Source organism: Notamacropus eugenii, chromosome 6 (assembly GCF_028372415.1).
Source record: "Notamacropus eugenii isolate mMacEug1 chromosome 6, mMacEug1.pri_v2, whole genome shotgun sequence".
Classification (NCBI taxonomy): domain Eukaryota; kingdom Metazoa; phylum Chordata; class Mammalia; order Diprotodontia; family Macropodidae; genus Notamacropus; species Notamacropus eugenii.
Genome location: NC_092877.1, coordinates 68,589,598 through 68,613,386, shown reverse-complemented (window position 1 = coordinate 68,613,386; position 23,789 = coordinate 68,589,598). Strand labels below are relative to the sequence as shown.

At 38.7% G+C, this 23,789-nt stretch overlaps 1 protein-coding gene across 11 annotated transcripts in view; it reads left to right on the top strand.

Annotated features, from left to right (window-relative positions):
• The window catches only part of PROM1 (prominin 1), a 145,901-nt gene that overhangs the window by 55,259 nt on the left and 66,853 nt on the right, over nt 1-23,789 (top strand). For 9 of the 11 annotated variants that reach the window (XM_072620309.1, XM_072620308.1, XM_072620317.1 and 6 more), the window contains 3 exons: nt 9,830-9,888; nt 16,816-16,842; nt 18,137-18,342. In XM_072620309.1, the coding sequence (XP_072476410.1) occupies nt 9,830-9,888; nt 16,816-16,842; nt 18,137-18,342 (292 nt within the window). The remainder of the gene's footprint in view (nt 1-9,829; nt 9,889-16,815; nt 16,843-18,136; nt 18,343-23,789) is intronic. The other 2 variants (XM_072620315.1, XM_072620319.1) reach the window with 1 other exon arrangement.

The window sequence follows — 23,789 nt, the reverse complement described above, 5'->3', positions numbered from 1 at the left end:
TGCCTTAAGAACATTACTGCTGCAGTTGCGTGAAGGGCACATTCGGGAAGGAATAAATTAAAAGGGAGGGGAATAGCTTTTATATGGGCATTGTGCTAATTGCTTTTACTAATGTTTGCTCATTTTATTCTCATGACAACCCTGCCAGGTAGGTGCGGTTCTGTTATTGTCCCCATTTTTCAGTTGAGCAAACTGAGGCAGAAATTAAGTGATTTACTCAGATTCACAGGCCATATTTAAATTTGTATTTCTTGACTCCAGGCCTTAGTTTTCTACCTACTGTGCCATTGTACAGGTTATTATAATGTTTAGACAAGGGGTGATAAGGACCCAAACTGAGACACTGGCTTGGTGAATAGATAGAGGGAGACAGATTTAAGAGATATCGTGAAGGTAAAATGGACGAGACTTTGCAGCTGATTGGATATGAAAGAAAGGAGTGATCTGTCAAGGATAACACCAAGATTAAAATTTGGACATTTGTCATACCCTTAGCATAGAAAGTTTGAAGGAAGGGTGTTGTGGGTGGGGCAGGGGGGAGTAATTGATCATTTCTAGTTTGGACATGTTGAGTTTGACATTTCTTTGGACTCCAGTTCAAGATGACCAGTGGTTAGTTGGAGTTAATTCAGAGGAAATAAGGGGACTTTTCTTCCTCAAACTGCTTACTTTTTCCAGCGTCTCTTTTGCTGCCAATGACAGGACACCGCTCTTCCAGCTACCTACAGATACAGCCCAGGAGTTCCTAAACACTCCTCCCAATATCCACTCGTTAGCCAAATCTTGATTATATTTCTCAGTATCCTTCATATTCATTCCCTCCTTTTAACTACTCATAGCTACCAGCTTGGTCCCTACCTTCCTTGAAGGGTCACTTCAGGTCCTGTGTCTTGATCTGTCTCTTCTCTTTCTCCTATCCCTTCACCTCCTTGCCACCCTTCACTGCCCCCCACCCCCCCGGAGATTACTTTGTATTGATTTTGTATTTATTATATCTTTTCATATTGCTTCCCCCTCAGTAGAAAGAATTTATAATCTCCATGAAGGATGTGTTTTATCTTTGTGCCCCAGTATGTAGCAAACACTTAATAAATGCTTATTGAAGTAATGAATGAATAAGAATTTGAGAGTTACCTACGTACGGAATAGTCGATATCTTTCGTTAATAATTCTTTGTTGGTTTGTACTTTTGGGTTATGTTTTACATTTGGGGACAGTCAGATTTAGAAATTTAGTCAGTAACCTAGTTTGGTAATTAATGTATTACTTAGGTAGAAACTCAGCTTATGCAAAGTAGAAGGATCATAGGATCATAGAAGGAACCTTGAAGGCCACTTGGTTTAATCCCTTCATTTTACAGATAGGGAAACTGAGAACCAGGCAATTTCAGTAGTTTGCGTATACAGAGTAGCCATCAGGGGTAGGATGTGAACCCAGGTCTTCTGCCTCCATGCAAAGAGAAGAAAGGTAGGAGCTTTTGTTGTTACAGTTGGAGTAAGAGGTGTATTATGTTCAGTATTACTGTTATCGACTCAGTAGATGCTTATTATAGTCACACCTATGTTCATGGCCCTTTGCTAGACCTTGTGGGGGATTACAGAGATGACGGCAACATTTTTGGCCTCATGGACTTTCCCATGTGGCAGCAGAGTTAAAACCATGCTACAAGGTAGAATGTAAAAGTTCAGTGAGAAAGGTACTGTACCAAGAGCCTTGTGTGAGGACAGATGGCCAGTGCTTGTGTGTGGAAGTCTGGGAAGAGATTGAAAGCATTAACACAATTCAAACTGGAAATGATTCCTTCCAAGCAGATCTTTTTAATTCTAGTTAGAAAATATGTCAGGCATTAAGGCCAAGGATTATTAGGCATCTAAAATTCTGTGCACATATGCTCAGTTATTTCTCAAAGGTCCAAATAATTTTTTGAGTGTAAGTTATACTTTTACATATATTTCCCTGGTTTTCATCACATACAGTCAGAGAGGCAGTATGGTTTAGAGTAGAGGTTCTTTTTTTTTTTTTTCTGGGGAAGAGTTTTCAGTTATCAGCACCCTGCATCCCGACAATTGAAAGTGACCAGAGAATGACTGTTGAGAGAGACTTGGAGGGAAACAGATAGGGCACTGAGCTTAATGAGATGTGGGGCTACTCTAGTTGCATTTTTGGAAGCTGAAGGAAGGAAAGTTAAAACCCATAAGACTTTAAAATTGTGCATAGGGAGACAAAGCAGCATAATGAGGAAAACATTTCTTTTCCTTGATATCTGCAGGGACAACCAGGAGAGTTCCTGAGACCCTTTCAGGGAATCTGAAAAGTCAAAACTATGTTAATAATAATGCTAAGATGTTTTAATTTTGAATATGGTAAATGTTGAGAGAAACCCATAAACCAAAAGCTCTTTGGAGAAGGGGATCCTCAATGATTTTTTTTTTTTTTATGTAAAGGGGTCCTGAGACAGTCTTTATTTTATACCTATCAGACGACCTCTGCAAAAATAGCTAGACTGTCATAAGACTTTTGAAGTCACAGTTACATCAATCAGAATCCTGGGGTCTTTCAAAGTTGTTTTTCTTTTTTAGACATTTTCATGATCATCCCAAAAATTGTTTTTGTAGTTTTACTTTGTATCAGTTCATGTACATCTTTCTGGGTTTCTCTGAATCCATCCTACTTGCCATTTTTTATGGCCTAACATCACAATTTGTCTAGCCATTTCCCAAGTCATGGGTTCCTATTTTGTTTCCTTCCCCCCGCCCAAAAACAGAAGATGCTGCTCTAGATATTTTTGCAGTTTGCGTCCTTTCCTTCTGTCCTCAGCCTCTTGGGGATACATGCCCAGAGGCAGTATTAGTTGTAGTTCCGGATTGCTTTCCAGAATGGTTGAAAAAATCCAACTGTACAGTAATGTCCCTTTCCTTCCTCAGACCCTCAGACAACCAGAATTTTCCTCTCTTGTCATCTGTGCGTTGCTCAGAGTTGTATGTATGTTGCATATCTCTTAATGTTAATTGGGAAAATTTTTCACATGACCGTTAATAGTTTTATTGTGCAGTCGCTCTTCTGTCACGTCTGCCTCATGGTGACCCAATTTGGTGCTTTCTTGGTTTGCCATTTCCTTCTCTCTCATTTTACAGATGAGGAAACCGAGGCAAATGGGATTAAGTAACTTGGCCAGAGTCACACAGCTTAGTGTCTGAGACCACATTTGAACTCGGGAAGAGGAATGAGCCTTCCTGACTCCAGGCCCAGCACTCTGTGCACTGTGTCACTTAATAGCCTACAACTAAGCTATTGCCCACTATTTGACTATTTAGCTATTGCAGAATGCCTGTTTATTCCCAATTCTCTGTAAATCTGAAAGACCTTTGTAAGAGAAACTGACATTGTTTACACTCCAGATGTTCTTCATCATTGTCGTGTTGAATTTTATACTCTGTGATCTGGGTGTGAGCTGAAAGACTGTAAGTCGATAATGTAAAGGTAGATGCTGCCTCTGTCCAAACTTTATATTTACTCCATGTGCTCTCTACATGGAAGCACTTAATAAATAATCAATGAATCCAGAAATGATAATAAATTGTAAGAATAATGCATTACCACTGGAGACTCTGGAGAAAATAAGGATATGGTTCAAAGGTATAGTTTCTGAAGAGAAAAATCACACATCTTTTTTTCTTTATCTTTTCCTTTTTTATCCCCCACGTAACCTTTTCCCTTTTGTGTTGGGGTAGCAAAGAGTGAACCTGAGTATGCCCAGTGGGCAGTAGGAATTGCTCGTTCCTGTTCTGATCATCAGATTTCTTATTTATTTCTCTGCCATTTTAGGTGCCAGGTTCTCTTCTACTCCCTGCAGTTGTGTTTTCTATTAGTTTTGTTATTGTTTTTATTTGTTGACATAGTGCAGGGAAAAGAAATGTCCTGGGCCTATAGACAAGAGAATGAAGGTGAGACTACATATAGGAGAAGGCTTCTATATGTCTACTCCGTCTTCCCCATAGCAAGCAATCAGAGATTTTGTGTGTGTGTGTGTTTGTGTTTGCGTGTATGCCCTCTGCTATCATATTTATCAGTTCCGTTTGTTATCTAGTTGCTCCAGAAGTTGAAAAGAAAATTAATTTTTACAAAATTTTACAATTGGAAGCAAATTTGAAACAGATTCCACCCATTTTTAGCTTCTAGAACTTTTGAGTTTTAGCTCAGGTGGTGTAGATCACTATACTGTGGCTTTTTATACAACGCCCTGGGAAATAGAGTTCAACAATATAGTTCACAGAATAACATTTCTTTTTCCAACCCTATTCCCTAACCCTCTTCCTATCCCTGAAAAAAAAGTGCTGTTTCCTTTCCCTAACCATTGTGGGAAGTGTAATCTATGCATATGTTCTCTGTATAGTCATTGTTCATGAAGTGGTCATGACTTTAGCAGTGATTGCTGTGCCCCTTCAGTCTCTGGAAATGGGTGGGAGAGAAAGATTTGACTCTTAGACCTCTTTGTTTCAATGCAGTTACTTTCCTTTTCCACATATTGCCCCAGGGCTCAGCATTTCTTCCTTACATTCTGCCCTCAGGGATCTTAACTGGATCTTTTCCACTGTGGACATGAGGGTTTTGAACAGTGTAAACAGTGTCATTCTCTCTGACCAGATTTATCCATTTTCCCCCCTTTTTTCACCCACTTAATAATATTTTGTTTTTTCCAATTACATGTATTTTTCAACATTCACTTTTAGGATTTTGAGTTCCAGATTTTTCTCCCTCCCCTTTAGCTCCTCCCCAATACAGCAAGCAGACTGACCTAGGCTATACATGTACAATCATGTTAAACATATTTCCACATTATGTTGTGAAAAGGAAGTCATATTGTGAAAGAAGAATCAGAACCAAAGGGAAAAACCATGAAAAGGGAAGAAAGAGAGAAAATTGAAAGCTTCCATCTTCATTTAGCCTTCATAGTTTTTTCTCTGGATGTGGATAGCATTTTCCATCATGAGTCTTTTGGAGCTGTCTTAGATCATCTCATTGCTGAGAAGAGCTAAGTCTTATTAAAGTTGATCATCATACAAGGTTTCTCTTAGCTGTGTACAATGTTCTCCTGGTTCTGCTCACTTCACTCAGCATCAGTTCATATAAATGTTTCCAGGGTTTTCTGAAATCTGCCTGTTCATCATCTCTTATAGCACAATAATCTTCCATTACATTCATATACCAAAAATTATTTGGCCGTTCCCCCATTGATGGGCATCCCCTCAATTTCCAATTCTTGGCCACCACAAAAAAGAACTGCTATAAATATTTTTGTACCTGAGAATCCTTTTCCTTTTTTTATGATCTCTTTGGGATACAGACCTAGTAGTGGTATTGCTGGATCAAAGGGTATGTGCAGTTTTGTAGCCCTTAGGGCATAATTCTGATCAGATTTATATTAAGAGGTTGCTTAGTGAGTATAGTCAAAGGAAGGGGAACTGGATGGCCTGAAGGGAAATTTTCCTCAAACTCTGAGAGCCTAATGTCCTTATCTACATTATCTGTATATACCTGTTAAAATGAATAATATTCTTTACAACATGACTACATTTGCGTTTCAAAAGCAACCCTGTTGCTCACAGCTTTCAGTACTACTGGTGAGGGCAGCCCTTGCCCTGAACTTATCGTAGCTACCCTGTGGACATTCCTATTTCCAGTCTTCCCTTGAACCAGACTTTTTGACCAATTTTCTGAAGGCTGTACTGTTCATCTGCCCTTTGCTCTATCTTTCATGTTGTCAAAGCTTCCACAGTTACAGCTTACCTTATATAATTTTCATTTTGATTGGCAGCTCCTTGATGGGATTTAGGAGACACCATAGGCCATCCCAATAAGAAATAGAACTAGGAATCATCTCTTAGGGCATCTGCTTTGGGGGAGGATTTCTTCTGCATGTGCTGAGCATCATGTTCATATAGATTTGTGTTGACTTCTTATAGAGGATGGGATTTTCTTCTTTGTCCTCAGATTCAGGGAATTATGCCCTCTTCTTCTCTATCCATTTTTCAGAGGGAGGCTTATATGTTGTTGGCATCTCACATGGAGCTGAGATAATCTATTTTTAGGTGATAAAAGTTTTATATATAATTAAAAGCAGTGTTTTCCAGTAAGGGAACGTAGGAATTGTGATGATGATCAGGGGTCATCACTTGACCCAGGAAGAGGCAAGTGATTGTGTGTGCGTGCGTGTGTGTGCGTGTGTGTGTAAAAGATACTGGATCATATATGTCATGTATAGTATGTATCTTTGATATAATTCATTCAAAGTTTTGCAAATATTTGGTAATGATGAGTAATGGGCATCCTTCTTAATTCCTTCCTGGTCAATGAGTGTAAATGTGGGACGAATTCATGATCTCCATTTCCTACAGCATTTGACTGAAAGATACTTTGCTCACTGGAAAAGGTGAGGGCTGGGGAAGATCACATTTGGACTGTTGTATGGGAATCTATACAATTATGACCTGACTCACTGCTCATTCTGGTGACAGGTATGAGTGAGGATAGAGAAAGGAGCAACCTTTTGAAAGGAACTTGTATTTTACTGATTACAATAGCATTGACATGCATATTAAAAGTAGTAATATGTACCTAAACCCATGTGGGACAGATGAGTGTGGAAGATCACCACCAATCTGCACATGCTGCAGTACTTATTATGCCCAGGCTGTTTGACCAGTCATAGATAGATTCCATGCCTTCTGATGAAACTGAGGACCACTATTTATTTGCCTTTCCACTGCCTTCTAAGGAGGAATGGAATAAACATTTATTAAACACCTACTATATACCAGACACTGTGCTAAGTGCTTTGCAAATGTTATCTCTTGATCCTCATATCAACCTTAGCAAGTAGGTCCAATTATTACTCCCATTTTATAATTGAAGAAAAGGAGGCAGTCAGAGGGTAAGTGATTTTCTCAGGGTCACACAGCTAAAAAGAGTCTGAGGGCAAATTTGTATTCAAATCTTCCTGACTCCAAGGCCAGTATTCAGTGAACCTCCAAACTTTGCCATATGCCTTGCCTCTATACCCTGTAGTCCCCTGACAGTGTTATGACCCTTGTTATGTAACCTAAGAATCCCTGGGTCTTTCTGTATGTTCTGCAGCAGAACTTTTAAAAATATGCTTTGTCCCCAGATTAGAGTATGAGTTCTTTGAAGTCAGGGACTGCTTTCTTTTTCTCTTTGTATCTGTAGCATTTAGCACCATGCTTAGTAGAGTAAGCTCTTACTGAACACTTTCCCATTTATTCATTGTGTGTGTGTGTGTGTGTGTGTGTGTGTGTGTGTGTGTGTGTGTGTGTAGAATGGATTTATACACCATATGCATATATATACATGCATATGTGTATATGTTCGATTTTTGTTTGTTTATTGGTTTGCATATGTGTTTTTAAATCCTTCACTATAACTCTGTAGCCTTTTCCTTCTTCCCCAAGGATTGATAGCCCCGAAATTTGTGACTACTTTATTAGATAGTAGATAATTCCAAAAGCTTGGACTTCCCCGAGTTCCCAAATTGAAAGCCACATTAAAATATGATGTTGCACCTACAACACTGAACTACCCTGTGGATAATGGAAAGCTGATCATATAGGGCTGTTGAGGTATATCAAAAGGGGGCCACCCAGATGTTAGGGTCTAATTGGTTTTAGGTTTTTAAAACCTCTATGATTATTGACCAAGATTTTGGAGGAGCTATTGCTAAGCATTCTGAAGAATGAGTGATCAAGAAAGTGTGATGTTCAGTCTTTGGATAATGAACTTTCAGAATACAATTTTAAGATTTCAACCCAAATTTGTATTTCACCTAAGAATCTTTCCCTTGGAAGACTGATTCTTTGGTGACATAAAATTAAGCAATTGGGAAGTGGGTTGGGGTGACTGAGAACTGTGATCAACCTGGTAATTCCTCAGAGAATTAATGATTTATTAAAGAGAGATGAGGAAGAGAAGTCAAAGAGAAATCCTGGCAGCACCTTATGACTCCTGATGTAAGTAAGGACTTGCGGCTTATTTCAGTTGCATGCTTGGCATTTGTTTTCCTTATTAAAGATGTATACATTCCTGCAACAATGAAATGAGAAGTGAGTGGCAGCCCTATTTATTAGGGGTCATGGCTTCCTGCACCTCAGATCTTTTGAAATACTCTTGAGAAGTCCAGAAATAAGCAAAAAAAAAAATAGTCTCTGAGCTACAAAAACAGGTCACAAAAGTCATGCATGAAAACCATTTATCCTTTCCTGTTTAATAGGCTTTAAACTATGAGGACAGGGACTGTGTCTTAGCTGTAAACAGCCTAGCACAGTGATCTCTGTACATCCCTTGAGTACTTCACAAATATTTGTTGAATGAATAAATGAAATGCCTTTTAGAACTTCCTCCCAGAATACTTTCAGTCTTTCTCTTTATTCCATGCTCTCAGCATGATGGCTATTTTCTCTAACAAGTATTGCCTGATGCTTCCAGCTGAAAGTATTCTCTTCCTCCTCAGATATTCTGAGAGTACTTTTCTGAATCTTTTTCTTAACACCTACACTGTATTATCCTAATCTGTGTATATGTCACATCCTTTGTCCTAGCGTTTCATATATGTTCTCTCATTTGATCCTCACAGCAACTCTGAGAATGAAATCGTACTGTTATCTCCATTTTATAGATGGAGAAACTGAGACAAGCTTAAGTGATTTCCCCAAGTTGACAAAAGCTAGTAAGCGTCTGAGATAGGATTTGAACTCAGGTCTTCCTAACTCTACGTCTAGTGCTCAATCCATTGTGTCACCCATCTCAATCAATAAACATTTACTAAGCACCTACTATTTGCTGAGTTCAGTGCCTGGTGCAGTGTTATGCATTTTACTAGGAAAACTACTAAAATTGAAAAAAGTAATAATCAAAGTTGGGGGGTATCATAAGGTAATCATTTCTGTGGACTGCTTCATTCCCCATCCGTGCCAAATACATAAGGGAGACTGAACCTTGCTTCATGTTATCCTTTTGAGAGCTTGATACATCACATCAAAGCTTTTCAAGGTCTGTCCCCAAAAAAAAAAAAAAAGACTTGAAAGAATGAATGAGGCTTTGAAATGGATTAAAGTTGCAAAAGAGTGGAGCCCATTGTGCTTGAGTTTGGGGGCTTAGATTGAAAAGTTAAGGCTATCATTTTGTAAAGTTCTACGAGCTAATACACCTTCCCTGGAAGCAGGCCCTTTGCTTGTACATTGGATTATGTAGATACTCTGTGTCAAAGAGAAAAACAAAATAAAAAATTTTTTTCCTTTATAGGTGGGAAAATATTTTCTGCAAACTCTGATAGTTACAGGTGTATTCCATTTTACCTTACATGAAAAGCTAAACTTTTCCAATGCTTTGAACAGTGCATGACACATGGTAGATGCCTAAAAAAAATGCTTATAGATTGACTGAATGAATCATTTCTAAAATGATGAAGCTTCATTTTACAGAAAGATTGACCACAGGGTCCTGTGGTAAGTATCTGTTTCACAAAACTGTTGTGAAGTTTCTAGTGAGAGAATTATATAGAGTAATTTGCCAATCTTGCCAGCTCTATGTAAATGCCAGTTATTTTTATGACTATTAACAATAAACTGCGAAGTGCTCTGTAATTGTTGATGATTTTTCTTATTTATACACTATAAAAATTAAAAGTGACATCAAAATTTTCAGGATCCTAATTTCAGAATGTAAACATTGCTTATTACAAATTCTTTGCTGACCTTTTTACTGTTAACTGTCATTGTTCTGATGGTTCTTTATGTCTGTGTGTGTTTTTTATTTTTAGACCTCATCAGAAAGGCTTTACAACAAAGGTTTGCGCACACAAAGAATGATTATCAGAAGGTAATATTCTTTTCACTCTCTCTCTGTCATTTGTGTTATTCAAAGTCCGTATGTGCTTTCTCTCACCTGAAATCAGAGCTGATCATGTAAATGACTCGTTACTTGATTTGTGTCTGATGCTCATTTCGACTTAACCTGTTGGTGGGAAAGTTGAGTCTATGGGCTTATACAGTATTAGTCAAAATTCCGTTAGTGGAATATGTTACATTTTCCAAACTAATAAAATATTTTAAAAGCAGGACCTAAAAGCAAAACTTTGTTCAGAGTGGATTCATTTCAGATTGAAATTCCATAGGTACTGACTTGACATTGCTTAGCAAGGTATAACCCCCATTCTCTGTAAGACTTAAGCCTCACAATGGATGCTTCTGTTCCTTTAATCTTGGGTTGATTGTTGGGTTTGGGAGGGGGCTGGGGGCGAGGAGTGCCAAAAATTTGAGTGGCAAGATCCCCAACCAGCTGTCATGTCTTGTTGGTGGGTTCTTTTTTTCTCTTTATGTGACTATAAATATGAGCATAATAGCAGAATGTCTCCTAGAGAAGGAAATGGCTCAGGTCAGTAGCTGACCTGGTACTTCTTGGAAGTCAGCAAGTTACTTTAACTAACAGAAGCATTGACTTAGATGACTGGTGTGTCCCATGAGTGCAGATCTTCTAAAGCGACAACACCCTGGAGGCCCCAAATAAGGCACATTCAGTTGGTGAACAGTGATACTCAAGAAAACACACACACTCAGGAACTCCTGGGAAAAGCTTACAGGATGCCTGGATTATGCAAAAAGAAGATTACTGAAGAGATAAATCAAATTCTCCCCAGGACATTAAACCCCTTCCTGACAGTAAAGTGGGTTCATACTTAGGGAGTTGTGCTTTTAGCTCTTCAAGGCCACTAGTTTTGTTTACATGTCTCAAAAACATACATCCATACCAACCCTAACCCCTCACCTCTGGAAAGAGAAAGACTATTTTCTCCTTTAAAGAATGAATCGGTCAAAAAAAAAAAGAATGAATTGGTCTAGTAATTGCAGCTTGCAACGTAGTTTGACCCCCCCAAAAAAGTATGTCTACTGGTTATAGCAACTGCTTCTGGGTTGTAAGAGGATGCTTGGCACTGTCCCCTACAATTTCAGGGCAGGGGATCTTACCAGCTTTTTTGTATTATGAGTTCTTCTGGCAGCCTGGTGAAGCCTATGGACCACCTTCTCAGAATAATATTTTTAAATGTATAAAATGAATCAGATCACCAGGGAAATGAGTTATATTGAAATGCAGTAATTAAAATAAATTTAAAGCAAATTCATGGTCCTAAGTTAACTTAAGAACCCCTCTCTGGGAGATTGTTCTAAAACCATGAAAATGACCCTGATGAGCCTTGGAGCCAAGAATTTAGGAAAAGACAGCAGTTAACTCCTGAGCTAGAAAACTGTGATGCACTTGGTTGGGTGGTAGAGCTCGGACTCTGCTTGCCTTCAAGGAGACTCAGTGCCCAACTCCTTCTGAGTCTACCCCCAAATGGATCAGAAACAGAAAGAAGGTATGTTAGCAGCAAAACATCGGAGCTTGAGAGAAAGCATGGAACTAGATCATTTGCCAGAAAACTCTGTGAATAGGATCATAGGAAGATTTCACTTCATTTGGGGAATGTCTTTTTGTATTGTTAGCCTTACCCAAGTGCGATCTTATAAAGAGGGCCAGATTTGGAGTCAAAAAGCCTAAGTTTGAACCCTTTGGGCAAGTGCCTTCCCTTCCTGGGCCTCACATTCCTTAACTGTAAAATGAGGTTGGGGAAGATGTGCTCTATATTTCTGGAACCTGTGACTTAACAGAAGGATTGAGTTTGGGACTGGTGCTGTGGTTTTATGGGTGGAGGGAACTTACCCAGAAGAAAACAATTCCCTCTACCAATGTAATCATTCACCTTCTTTCCAATTTGTAATCTTAGAGTTACCTAGAGTACTGAGAGGCTAAGTGACTTAGGTAGGATGTGATTGACTTTGAGATCCAGTCTCCATTCACTGCACCATGGTGGCATTCATGATTTAACATACATTCATACCTACCTACATACATGTAATAAAGGTACTTAAAAAAAATCACTGCCACTTCCAAATAGCCTTCCCCCATACAGCTCCTCTTCTACACCAGAAAACAGCTTTAAGAAAATAAACTGACACATTTTCTGCTTTTATCATCTGAGGCCATCAATAGAAGGTTAATACATGTCATTAGCAGTCTTCTGGAATCAAGAATAATTATTATATCTGAAGCTACATGAATTAACGCATGACCCAACATTCCAAAATGTGGCTTCTATTTTCTTTTAAATAGTTTTCCTCCTGTCCTAGGTTGTAGGGCCAAGGGCTCTTTGAGGGCTGTCCTCCATCTTTTCCTGTCTGTCACTGCTAAATGTGCAAAGTAAATGAATAAGTAACCCTTTCTTCTCCTCCATTCCCCCCTAATCACAGCTGGGATGACTTGAGAGTCCTTTCCACCTGACCTTGTACCTTATTCCCTTTATTGTACTGTTCCTGTCACAAATAATCTGATTAATTTGTCTCAGCTTATGGATTAAAGTGGGGTTTGTTGTCATCAGAGGATGATTCATTCTGTATTCATGCTTAAGAAACTTTAAGGACCCTTTGAAGCCATAAAGATTTTAAGAAAGTCACATTTTTAGGGAAGAAGAGAGATGTCTCTTTGACTTGTAACCATGATCACAAAAGGGCCACATGGTTCCATCTAGGAAACTTGCCCCCAACAAATATTATGGTTGTAAGAAAGGCAGAATCAGGTAGTAGATAGATATCCAGCCTCAGATTCAGGCAAGGTACTCTACTATCTTTGCCAAGAATGCCCCAAATGTGGTCGTGAAGAGCTGGAAGAGTTGGGAGAAATTTCCTCATGGAGAATTCCCAGAATCACTTAAGTAATAGCTCTCTACCTTGAAAAATATTATGACTGTGAAATAGACTTGATTTTTTTTTTTAAACAAGATGGACAAATTTAAGCCTCCAAATGAACAGTGGTCACTTTTGGAGGTTAGATAGTTATGTCAGAATTGTCATTATTCAACAGATTAAATCAAATTACATAAAGTATTTATTAAGCATTTGCTTCATGCCAGACCGCTGTGCTAAGTTGAAAATATAAGAAAAAAGAAAACCCTTCAAGGAACTTATATTCTAGTGGAGTAAGGCAACAAAAACATAGCAGCTGGAAATCGGGGTTGAGGGAGACCCGAACAGGGCATGATGGAAAAGTAGCCTGGAATTTGAGGCTTGAGCCTGTAAGCATGACTGACGTATGTATACTTTCTCAAATGGAGGTGTGGGCAGGAGCCTACCAGTCAGAGCAGGCAGCCTTAAGAGTGGAGCGATGGAGAGGCATCAGTGTGTGTGAGAGAGGACCTTTGAGTAGGGAAAGAAAAGCATAGCCTGTTTACTCTAAGTGCGGTTATCCAGCATGAACGTTCTTCTTAGTGACTAGATTGAGTTCTACTTGCCTTTGATAACCCCTGAAGTTATCCAAAAGTTCCTGCCTCAGTCTCCAAAGGACCTTCCATTGAGGCAGCTAGCAAACTTTTTTAGCAGGGCAGTCCATGCCTCTGGAATAAGTGTATTGGGCAGCTAGTTGACACAGTGGATAGAGCACGAAGTCTGGAGTCAGGAGGATCTGAGCTCAAAGCCAGCCTCTAAATATTTACTAGCTGTATGACCCTGGGTAAGTCCCTTAACCCTGTTTGCCTCAGTTCCCCCTCTGTAAAACGAATTGGAGAAGGAAATGACAAACCACTCTAATATCTCAGCCAAGAAAACCCCAAATGGGGTCACGAAGAGTGAGACATATCTGAACTACAACAGTTCACAAGGCAGGGACTGCATTCACTGGTTTTTCTTTATTCAAGTTCAGTATCATTACCTTGTAGTCAAAACCTGGATGTGTTACAAAAATGACATGTGTCAACTTTTGGATTTTGTTGGCAAATCCTCAGATAACTGTCCTTTAGCTAGAATGACTAAATTACGAGAGTATCAGAAGTCCAAGGTGAGTGCTGGCTCCTTCTTCATTTTCATCCAAAATCTTGAGTTGCTTTAGTTCCCAATTCATCACTGAGTATGAGAGCTTTGTATGGTCAAGTTAAGCCCTTCTATGGTTTATTTCCATCTATCTGTACACCTTTATTATATTTTCCTAGACCTGTGTTTAATACTTAAACTTTTCGTTCATTTAATCACTTTGCTACTTTTTTTTCCTGAAGTGTATTTCTGGACCAGGTGCAGTCTTATTTGAGTTTCCTACCACTGCCTTTCATTAGACCCTTTTGTCCTTGATGTGCTTCTTTCCTATTCATCACAATTGTAATTGGTTTTCTAATGATTGATTATTTGCATAAGGTAAGTCAGCTTAATTGTTCTAGTTATCCCAGGTGATGATGATCCATCCTGCCCTTTGACATACACCTCTACCTTCCACTGGGAACAACATATTCAAGGTTTCCATAAATGACAAAAAATGTGCACAATCTTTGGTGCACTCAGACTGATGTGTACTTCAGGAAATCTTTATTAAGTGGCCAGATTTTTGGAATTCTAATTCTCTGAGCAACTATTGAGCGCCCACTGTGGGCTTAACCCAGCATTGCTTTTGGTGCTGTGGAGGAATCAAAAAAATCTCAAGTTAGGATTCCCAGCTTCTAGGTGTCGTGTTCATAAACCCTGAAGGGAAGCCCCAAGTCAGATCACTGCTTCAGGGTTAAGGTTGTTCTTTTATATGTTAAAACAGTTAAAACCAAAAATCAAAATTCTCGAAAGGGGTTGCTTGGTTCAGTTGACAAAAACAGCTTGTTTTGCTAAGACATAGCTATTGTTTGCAGATGCTGCTTTTCAAACTTTAGGCTTTCTCTTGAAAGCTTCATGTGGCTACCTGGAAACTGGACAAAGCAGGCTCTCTACACCAGGATGCAGAAGGCATCCTGTTCACTGTGCTGTCATCCCAGGAGATATGACCTGCTTCATCACTTGATTGGCGTGCCTCCTGGCATTTCCCTAATTCCATGGCCCATTACTCATTCTATAATTTAATGAGAGCGTACCAGGAGTTTAGATGTCTTAACCAAGTTTCAGTAACATTGCAAACATTGTCCTTCCCAGTCTTCTAAGGCCTGAAGCCTGGGGAAGACATAGTCAGGGTGTTCCTTGCTTTCCTCTTCACCTCATGTGTTTTGGCTTCTATGTTACCATTATCACCCTGCTGGGCTAAGAACAAAGTTCTACTTTTTATGTCTATTTTTCTATCCCCTGAAGACCCTCTCCCAAGATAACCTATCACCTCCTATTTTTTCAGAGGAATAGAAAGTTGAAGAGGTAAAAGGTTTTTCTATTTTGGCAATATGAGGTGGAGATGATACTAAGTTCTCAAGGGTTCTACCAGAGCACAAACTCTGAAAGGTCCCACCAGGTTCGAGAAGTCTGGATTACAAGGCTGGTGATAGAATGATTGGGTTTATTGACAAAGGCTAAACCTGGTTAAAGTTCAGAGACATTTTTCACCAGGTCACTAACAAAGTGATGAATTTTTGGGTTGTAGAAACTGTTGTAGAACATCTACTGTGTCTTAGAAGAGCTGCCCTCCAAATTGGTGGGAAGGGGATATTCTCACTGCTCATGGTCATAATTGCTTTAAATACTACTGAAGATGGTTTTCCATTAGGCAGTTTAAATTGGTTCTTTGTGTTCCAGGCATATGGTACCCCCATCTCCTGTCTTCTTGCTTTTCACTATAGCTGTCCCCCATCCCTGGAATGCTCTTCCTCTTCAACGCTACTCCCTGGCCTCCTTCAAGACTCAACTTGGATCCCAGCTTCATCAAAGAGCCTTTCCTAATCACCCTAGTGTCTTCCCTTTGAGAATACCTTCCATTTATGTTGTATATATCTTGTGTGTTTGTAATTTTTCATGTTTTCTTCCCCCATTAGAAAGTTAGCTCCTTAAGGGCAAAAACCGTGCTTTTTTCTTTCTTTGTATCTCAGTCCTTAGCACAATGCCTGGCACATGGTAAGTGTTTAATAAATCCCTGTTGATGATGACGGAGTCTGCAGATCCCTAAGGAGTCAGTGGATAGATTTTAAGAACGTCTATAAATTTGAATATTAAAACATTATACCTTTATTTCTATATAATTGATTTTCATCAAAACTTTTTGTATTACATGTATTTAAAAGCATGATTCTGAGAACGTGTCCATAGGCTTCACAAACTCCCAATTTCATACACACATCACAAAATAAGATTAAGAAAGTCTTGATTTACAGTGTATAATAACTTTCCCTGAAAAGTCTAACCTGTGGCAGAAAATCACTTACTGATAGCGTTAAGAGAAATTAAAACCTAAATACAAATGCCACAAGCATGAATACTTTTAAAGATTTTAACTTCATTATTGTAGACTCCTTTCCTCCTGACATATTGCACCATATTCCATTTCTTTAACATGATTTTATGAGTTACCATGGCCAAAAAAATTTATTACCTAGCGGCCAATTTTCTGGTGATGAATTTCTAAACTTCGTAAGGCTGGTTCTTGGAGAAACTACCCTTGCTAGGCCCGTTCTGGAAGCCCATCTGCTTGGGAGTTCCCTGGAGGGCCTGTGCTCTCTGCTGACAAAGTTTTGGAGAACTCAGTATGTAAAAATTCCACACAATGATTAGAATTAGAAATTAGAATTAGGTTTGAGTGGAGGAGGAAAAGACCATCCCAATAGAGAAAAAGGCATTGTATTTTTCTGCTTCCCTCTTTTTTGTGTCTATCAATTATACCTTTTGTTCAAGATAACTTAGTTTTAGTTAGGCATTAACTATTCTCATGATTTTTCATTTGTGTTTTTTTTTTGTTTTTTGCTGCACGCTTCATCTGCTTTGGCTTCCACAGCCAGAATTTATTGTCTTGATGCTGAAGGTAATTGACTCTATCGCTATTAGTGTTATTCACGTTGTACTTTAACTAAAAGTAGCCAGTGGTGATACTTTTGCCAAGATGTCCTATAACATTGTGTATCTTGGGATGATTTTAGTGAGATATGCATGGTTTCTGTTTTATCTTGATATCTTCTCTATTGTCTACCATGCTTAAACCTTCCTTTTCATTTCAAACTTTTGTGAATTCATCTATGTATGTATGTATGTATGTATATATGTATTATTATATCTGTATTTTTGTCATACGTACAATATTAGAAATAAACTATTCCCTTTGAAGTTTAAGTTTTTTCAGTGTTATTAAGAAATAACAGTATTTTTAAGAGCCACTGGAATAAAGTGAAAAATATACATGTGTGTGTATACACACATACACACACACACATACACAGAGTCACACAATGACTGGTTTCCAATGGAGGGCTTTATTAGGAAAAAACCAAACTAAAATCTCACACAAAAATCCACCTCATTTTCTTTTCCCTGCTACAGAAAACATTGTTACATTGAGTTGTCCATCAAGTGCATGCTGCAAATTTCCTCTTATGTAAATGTATTGCTTTGAGCAAATACAAGTAATTGTATGCCTGGACTCCAGGAATAAGATGAATTTTTTGAATTTAGTTACTTTCTTTTCATGCTATATTTTGGAATCCTGTTCTCTGGGTTTAAGGCAAAATGAGTCTGGGCTCAAGGAAGATATTATTGAGTCGTGCAAAATATATTTCCATATTAGCTATGCTGCAAAAAAAGGAAGAAAAAGTGAGAAAATATGCTTCATTTTCATAGAGTTCATCAATTTTCTCAATGATTTCTGTTTTGACCTCTCTGAGTGGCCATTTTTTGTTTGCCATTTACAAATTCTCCATTCCCTTTTTTGAATCCATTTGTACCATCCCTTGGTTTAATACATTCTTAAGTTTGCTACCCATTGTGGGAAGTAATGTTTTCCTTTATTTGTGTTAACCTAAGCATCTCAGGAAGCCTCAACAACAAGACCAGCCCTCACCCAATATGTAAAGTCAAACCATTGGTTGCTTTGGATTTGAAATTATGCATTCTGACCTCTACTAAGTTCAGAGGTAGCAGAAGTCACCAAAAACTTCCAGCCTCTTTTGTCCCCTTTGCCATCTTATTAGACAACTCATTTCTTTGCTCTCTTATGATTTTGAAAAAGAAAAAAAAAGAATCAAGAATGGGATGGTAAAATAGTGGTCTATGAAATGAGAACTGTGGGGCATGCCTAACACCTGTGCCTTCTGTTTGACTGCCAGATCGCCCACTATGAAATCGGCTTTATTGTGTTGGCCGCCCTGGGACTCCTGTTTGTTGTGCTCCTGCCCCTTGTCGGGCTGTGCTTCTGCATGTGCCGTTGCTGCAACAACTGTGGTGGGGAGATGCACCAGAGACAGAAGAAGAATGGTGACTGTCGCAGGCGCAGCTTCGCCACATCACTCTTTGTGATTTCCTTGATCATGAGGCAAGTAAGATAATGTGCAGCTCTCCCTCTTGTATATTCTTCTGTGGAGTTGGTGCCCCTGATTCTGAAGAGAGTTTAGAAATCTTAAAAATTAAGTGAAATGAGTTTTGATGTCAATCTTGAACACTGGACTCAGAGCCAGGTGAAACCTGGGTTCAGATCTTCTCTCTGATGCTCATTTGGTTTTCGACTCTAGTCAAGTCATTTAACCTATCTGAGCCTGTTTCCTCCCTTGCAAAATGGGATGATTCTGTAATTCCTCACAGGGTTGTCTGTGAGGAACCAGCGAGATAAAATCTTCAAAATGCTTTTCTTATCTTAAGTGACTATATCATTGTCACTTGTATTCAAGTTCCTTGAAAGTTATGGAGGGGCTTGGTGGGGCACTTGTCTCTTTCTATAATGAGTGTTTGTACCTTCCATCTTTGGAAGATCATAGAATCTTGACATTGAAAGGGACCTTAGAAATTATTTAGGTCTACTCTTCTGCCTCTTGAGAAACATGTTGCAAAAGTTGCCATCATTCCTCTGATTGAATACTTGAAGTGATGGGGAACTCGTTGACTTAAGATGTATGGCATTGTATTTGGGGATAAGAGTTCTCTTTCATAGAATCTTAGGTTTTAGAATTATTGGAAACCTTCTTACATGGAGCCAAGATCTTCTGTCAACTAATTTCCATCCACTGGTCCTGTTTGATCCAAATTTAATGATAATTTTCTTAATGATAATGGAATTTCTTTTTTGTGATACATAGCGGGAAGTAGTTACCCAGACATATAATAATGATGCTTTTGATTTAAAACCAAAAGTGAGTGTTGGATATGGTTATGACATGGAAGGTCTTGAAGGAATTCAGGCTGACTCATTGATTTATGGCACAGAAATATACCAAAGCGTCTACTACTATTTTTTTCTTCTGTTTTTTTCTCTCTATGATGTATTCAGTCATAAACATGCTGTTTTAGGCTAGTGGAATTGGCTTCAGCCCAAATGAAGTGTCTCAGTGAATACAGTTGCATAGACTACTGAAAGGCCACAGCTTTGGATACAAGTCTGCTCCTTGTTCACTTGATTTCTTATTTCTAGAAGTAATGCATTTGTTTTCATCTTAATAAGCTTATTGTTTTCTCTCTGCTAGTATACAGGCTTAGCTCAGAGATATAACAGATTGTCTCATCTCCCTCCTTTCTTTTCTATGTCTCCATTTATGTAATACATATGTATCTGTAGCCCACCTATATCCACCTACCTACACACCTATCTGTCTATCAAGAGTCTTACGAGCTATAACCACAGGTTGTACCCACACTTAGGATCATAGCATTTATAACTGGAAGGACCTTCTGCTCCTTCATCAAGTGTCTCTCTTTACAAACAAACCAAAGGACAGTCTTGTTGTGCAAGATGATAAAAGTCTGTGGTCATGTTTATTAAGCCCCACTTTGGGGGACAAGATCATCAATGCAATTTCATTAGTATTTCTTAAGTATCTACTATATATGTACCGAGCTCTTTGCCAGACCTACTCTCAGAACTTTTCCTCCTAGTGTAGATGTACACTAGTACAATTCCTGAAACGTTTTTATTCATTTACTGTGTCCCAGATTCTAGAGATACAAGTACAAGGAACAGAACCAATCCCTGCTTCCAAGGAGCTCACATATCAATGATGAGACCTGTCTGCCTATTCCTGGTCCTGGCTCTGTGTACTGTTGGGGAGGGCAGAGAGGCCATGAGTGAGGGCACACCTGCTATTAGAGAGGGTCATCAGGGATGTGGCATCTTCTGGAAGGGCTCATTCAGATTTTCATGATTAGGAGGAAATGGAAGGAATATGACAGGAAGAGCACTCATACAAATGGCAGTTTGTTAATAATAGAATGACATTTGAGTATACAAATGGAAGGGGAAACAGGATATGGGTACTGGTGGGGTAAGATTGAGATAATTGGGATGAAGGCACAAATCATAGTAGTAGGGGAAGGAAATTTTTACCTGGGGAGCTTTAAATGCTCAATCACGAAGATTTAAAGAGAAGAAAGATAAAGTTTGCTAGCCATAGGACCATAGACAGCTTCTCAGTTCAGGTATTCATTGTGTTTCCTCTCTCTCTTTAAAGCGGCTGTGGTCCTGGGTTGGTCATCATAGTCAGATGGTGAGAGACCTTGTATCAATGGCCCTTCTTGATTGTGAAAGACTGAATTCTGATTAATTTGCACATCTTCCTCATCAGGAAAGGCAGCTGAGCTCTGCTGATGTTTTCTTTGGGTGTGATAGTGGCCGAAGGGAGTAGGGAACAATAATTTACTAGTTCTAAGGAGTTGGGGTTCCACATGTTTTGGAGGGGAAGTTTTGAGCCAGGTAGCCAGACTTGGGGTAGAGTGGCACTTTGTGGCGATAGTGTGGGGGTGATGAGGCAAGGGCCTTAGAGACAGTAGGAGAGTGAGCCACCGGGGTATCTTCTCACAGTTCAGGATGACCCTGTTAGTTAGCCCTGTTACCTTCCCTTCTGTTGGATTTAGGGAAGCCAGGAGCCTCACTTCCTATTCTGTCATGCTGGCTAACTGAGAGAGTCATTTTGCCAAGGCTCACTCAGGTAGTAAATATTAGAAGCAGGAATCAAAACTAGTTCTTCCTGACTCCAAATTCATCACCCTATGTACTGAGCCTTAGATGAGAAATGATAACCCTTGCCCTGAAATAGAACATACATGTAAATATATGTAAATAAGTGTTGCTTAGGATAGAATGTAATGGGAGCAGGAAAAGAGATCCAAACAAAATGCTTTAGGAGAGTTTGAGGATGAAGAGGGTATTTCTAGTTGAGAGGACCAAAGAAAGTTCCATAATGGAGTTTGTACTTGAATATACATATACATGCATACATACACATGCACATATATATATGTAGGTATACATGTATATGTATCTAACCTTACTAATGGTGTGGCACAAATTACACTGAGCATTGAGTCTAGAAGGAAAAAAGATCATTTAGGAAATGAAAAAAATGTTTTTGTTTACATTTCTTTATAAAAATAACTTAGCTATCATTTGCATCAGGGTTCCTCATATGAAATGCAGGATCTTAGAGATTCATGCACACCTGCGGGACTATTAACACTGGTGTGCCTTCATGAAGACAGAACCTTATTTAAAAATGGGAGCCAAGATGGTGGATTAGAGGCAAATCAACTGAACTCTCTGAATATTGCCCTCAGACAACTTTTTAAAAATGCTTCACATCAATTTTTGGAATGGCAGAATCAACAAAAGGTCAGGGTGAGACATTTTTCTGGACTAAGAAAACTCAGGAGGTTAGAAAGAGAAGTTGGTGGCACTGAGTGGAAGCCTGTGCAGAGATCACACATGCCATGGTAGAAACTTAAGGAGCTCTTATCCCAGAGATGGTAAGGGGATCAGACAACCGGTCAAAAAAAAGATTACAAGGTGTCCTTTGCTGGCCCTGGGTACAGCTGGCACTGATTGACAACTCTTGCCCATGTGTGCTTCTGGGTTATAGTTCCAGGGTGGAGAGGAGTGTTGGAGGTTGATCACAAGGGAACCCAGGGGCCCTGTTCACAATTTCAAAGCAAAGATGAGTGAGTACTTGTGGTTGCAAGGGACCACGTGCCTTTCCTGGTTAAAGACTAGAACACAAACCAGAAGAGCAGTGACCATACCTTCCCAGCATCACACCACCTTTGAAGCAACAAAAACTTGTAGCAGCAAACAACCCCACCCCCCACCCCCAAGTAGGTCTAATGATAAAAGTATAAAAAAATCCGAAGTTTGAGAGAGTTCCTCCTGACCTCCAAGTGAGTAGAGCCCAACTTTAGCATAAAATTCAAAGTCAAGAAATAGGCTGGAAAAATGAACACACAACCAAAAAAAAAAAAAAAAGATTTGATTGTTAAAAGCTCGCACAATGAGAACCAAAACAGAAAATCAGAAGACAGCAGTGTAAAAACTGTTACAAGGAAAACGTCGAAGAAAAATACTAATTGTGGATCCAATCCCAACAAGAATTCGTGAAAAAATTAAAAATAATGACTGGTAGAGGAAAAAGATGGGAAAAAAAATGAGAGTGATGAAAGAAAATTATGAAAAGAGAATTAATAGATTATTTTTTAAAAATACACAAAATATTGAAGAACATAATACCTTAAAAAACAAAATTGGCCTACTGGTAGAAGAGTCACAAAAATTCACTAAAGAAAAGGTCTCCTTTAAAAGCAGAATAGGTCAAATGGAAAAGGAAGTACAAAAATTCACTGAAGAAAAGAACTCCTTAATAAAATGAAATTGACCAAGTGGAAAAAAAAAAGGTACAGAATTTCACTGAAGAAAGTAATTCTTTAAAAATTAGGATTGGATAAGTAGAAGCTAATGACTCCATGAGACATCAAGAAACAATCAAACAAAGTCAAAAGAATTGGGAAAAAAATAGAAGAATATGTGAAAGGAAAACTACTCCAAGACAATAAAAATAGAAATTGAATTCACTGCTAGCCTCTTGAAAGTGATCCCAAAATGAAACTCCCAGGAATATTATAACCAGTTTCCAGAGCTCCCAGGTCAAAGAGAAAACTACTTCAAGCAGGCAAAAAATAACAATTCATATATTAGGATCAGGATCATATATTATATCATATCATATATTACAATCAGGATCACGCAAGATTGAACAGTTTCCATGTTAAAGCATAGGAGAGTTTGAAATAAAATACTATGAAGGGCAAAAAGAGATAGGATTACAGCTAAGAATCATCTGCCTGGTAAAACTGAGTTATAATCCTTCAGGAGAAAAAATGGTTATTCACCGAAATAGAGCACTTTCAAGCATTCCTGATGAAAAGACCAGAGTGGGGTAGGAAATTTGACATTCAGATACAAGACTCAAGAAATACAGAAAGGTAAATACAAATCGAATTATTATTAATGTAGCTAAAAGGAGTTCACATTAGACAGAGGGCATGGGTGTGAGTCGATTATATGGAGTGATCTCAAAAAAAGAAATAAAGAGGTGAGAAAAAGTGATGTACTGGGTGAAAGGGGAAGGGACAGACAGTCAAGGGAAATTTCTCACATAAAAAAGGTATGTAAGGAAGATCTTTTACAAGTAGAGGGGACAATGGGGGGCAATGCTTGAACATCACTGTTATCTATATTGGTACAAAGAAGGAAGAAAAAATGTGAGCATGTGTGTGCATATGTGTGTAATATATAGTACACTTAGTTATATATAGAAATGTAACTAGGGAGGCAGTGATTACAAGCAAAATATATTTCAGGAGAGATGGATGAAAAGAAAGAAGAAACAGAAGAAAATGGGATAGCGGAAATGTGTGGTAATCACAACTGTGAACATGAATGGGATGAGCTCACCCACACAATGGAAGTAGATAACAGAATGAATTAGAAACCAGAATCCAACAATATGT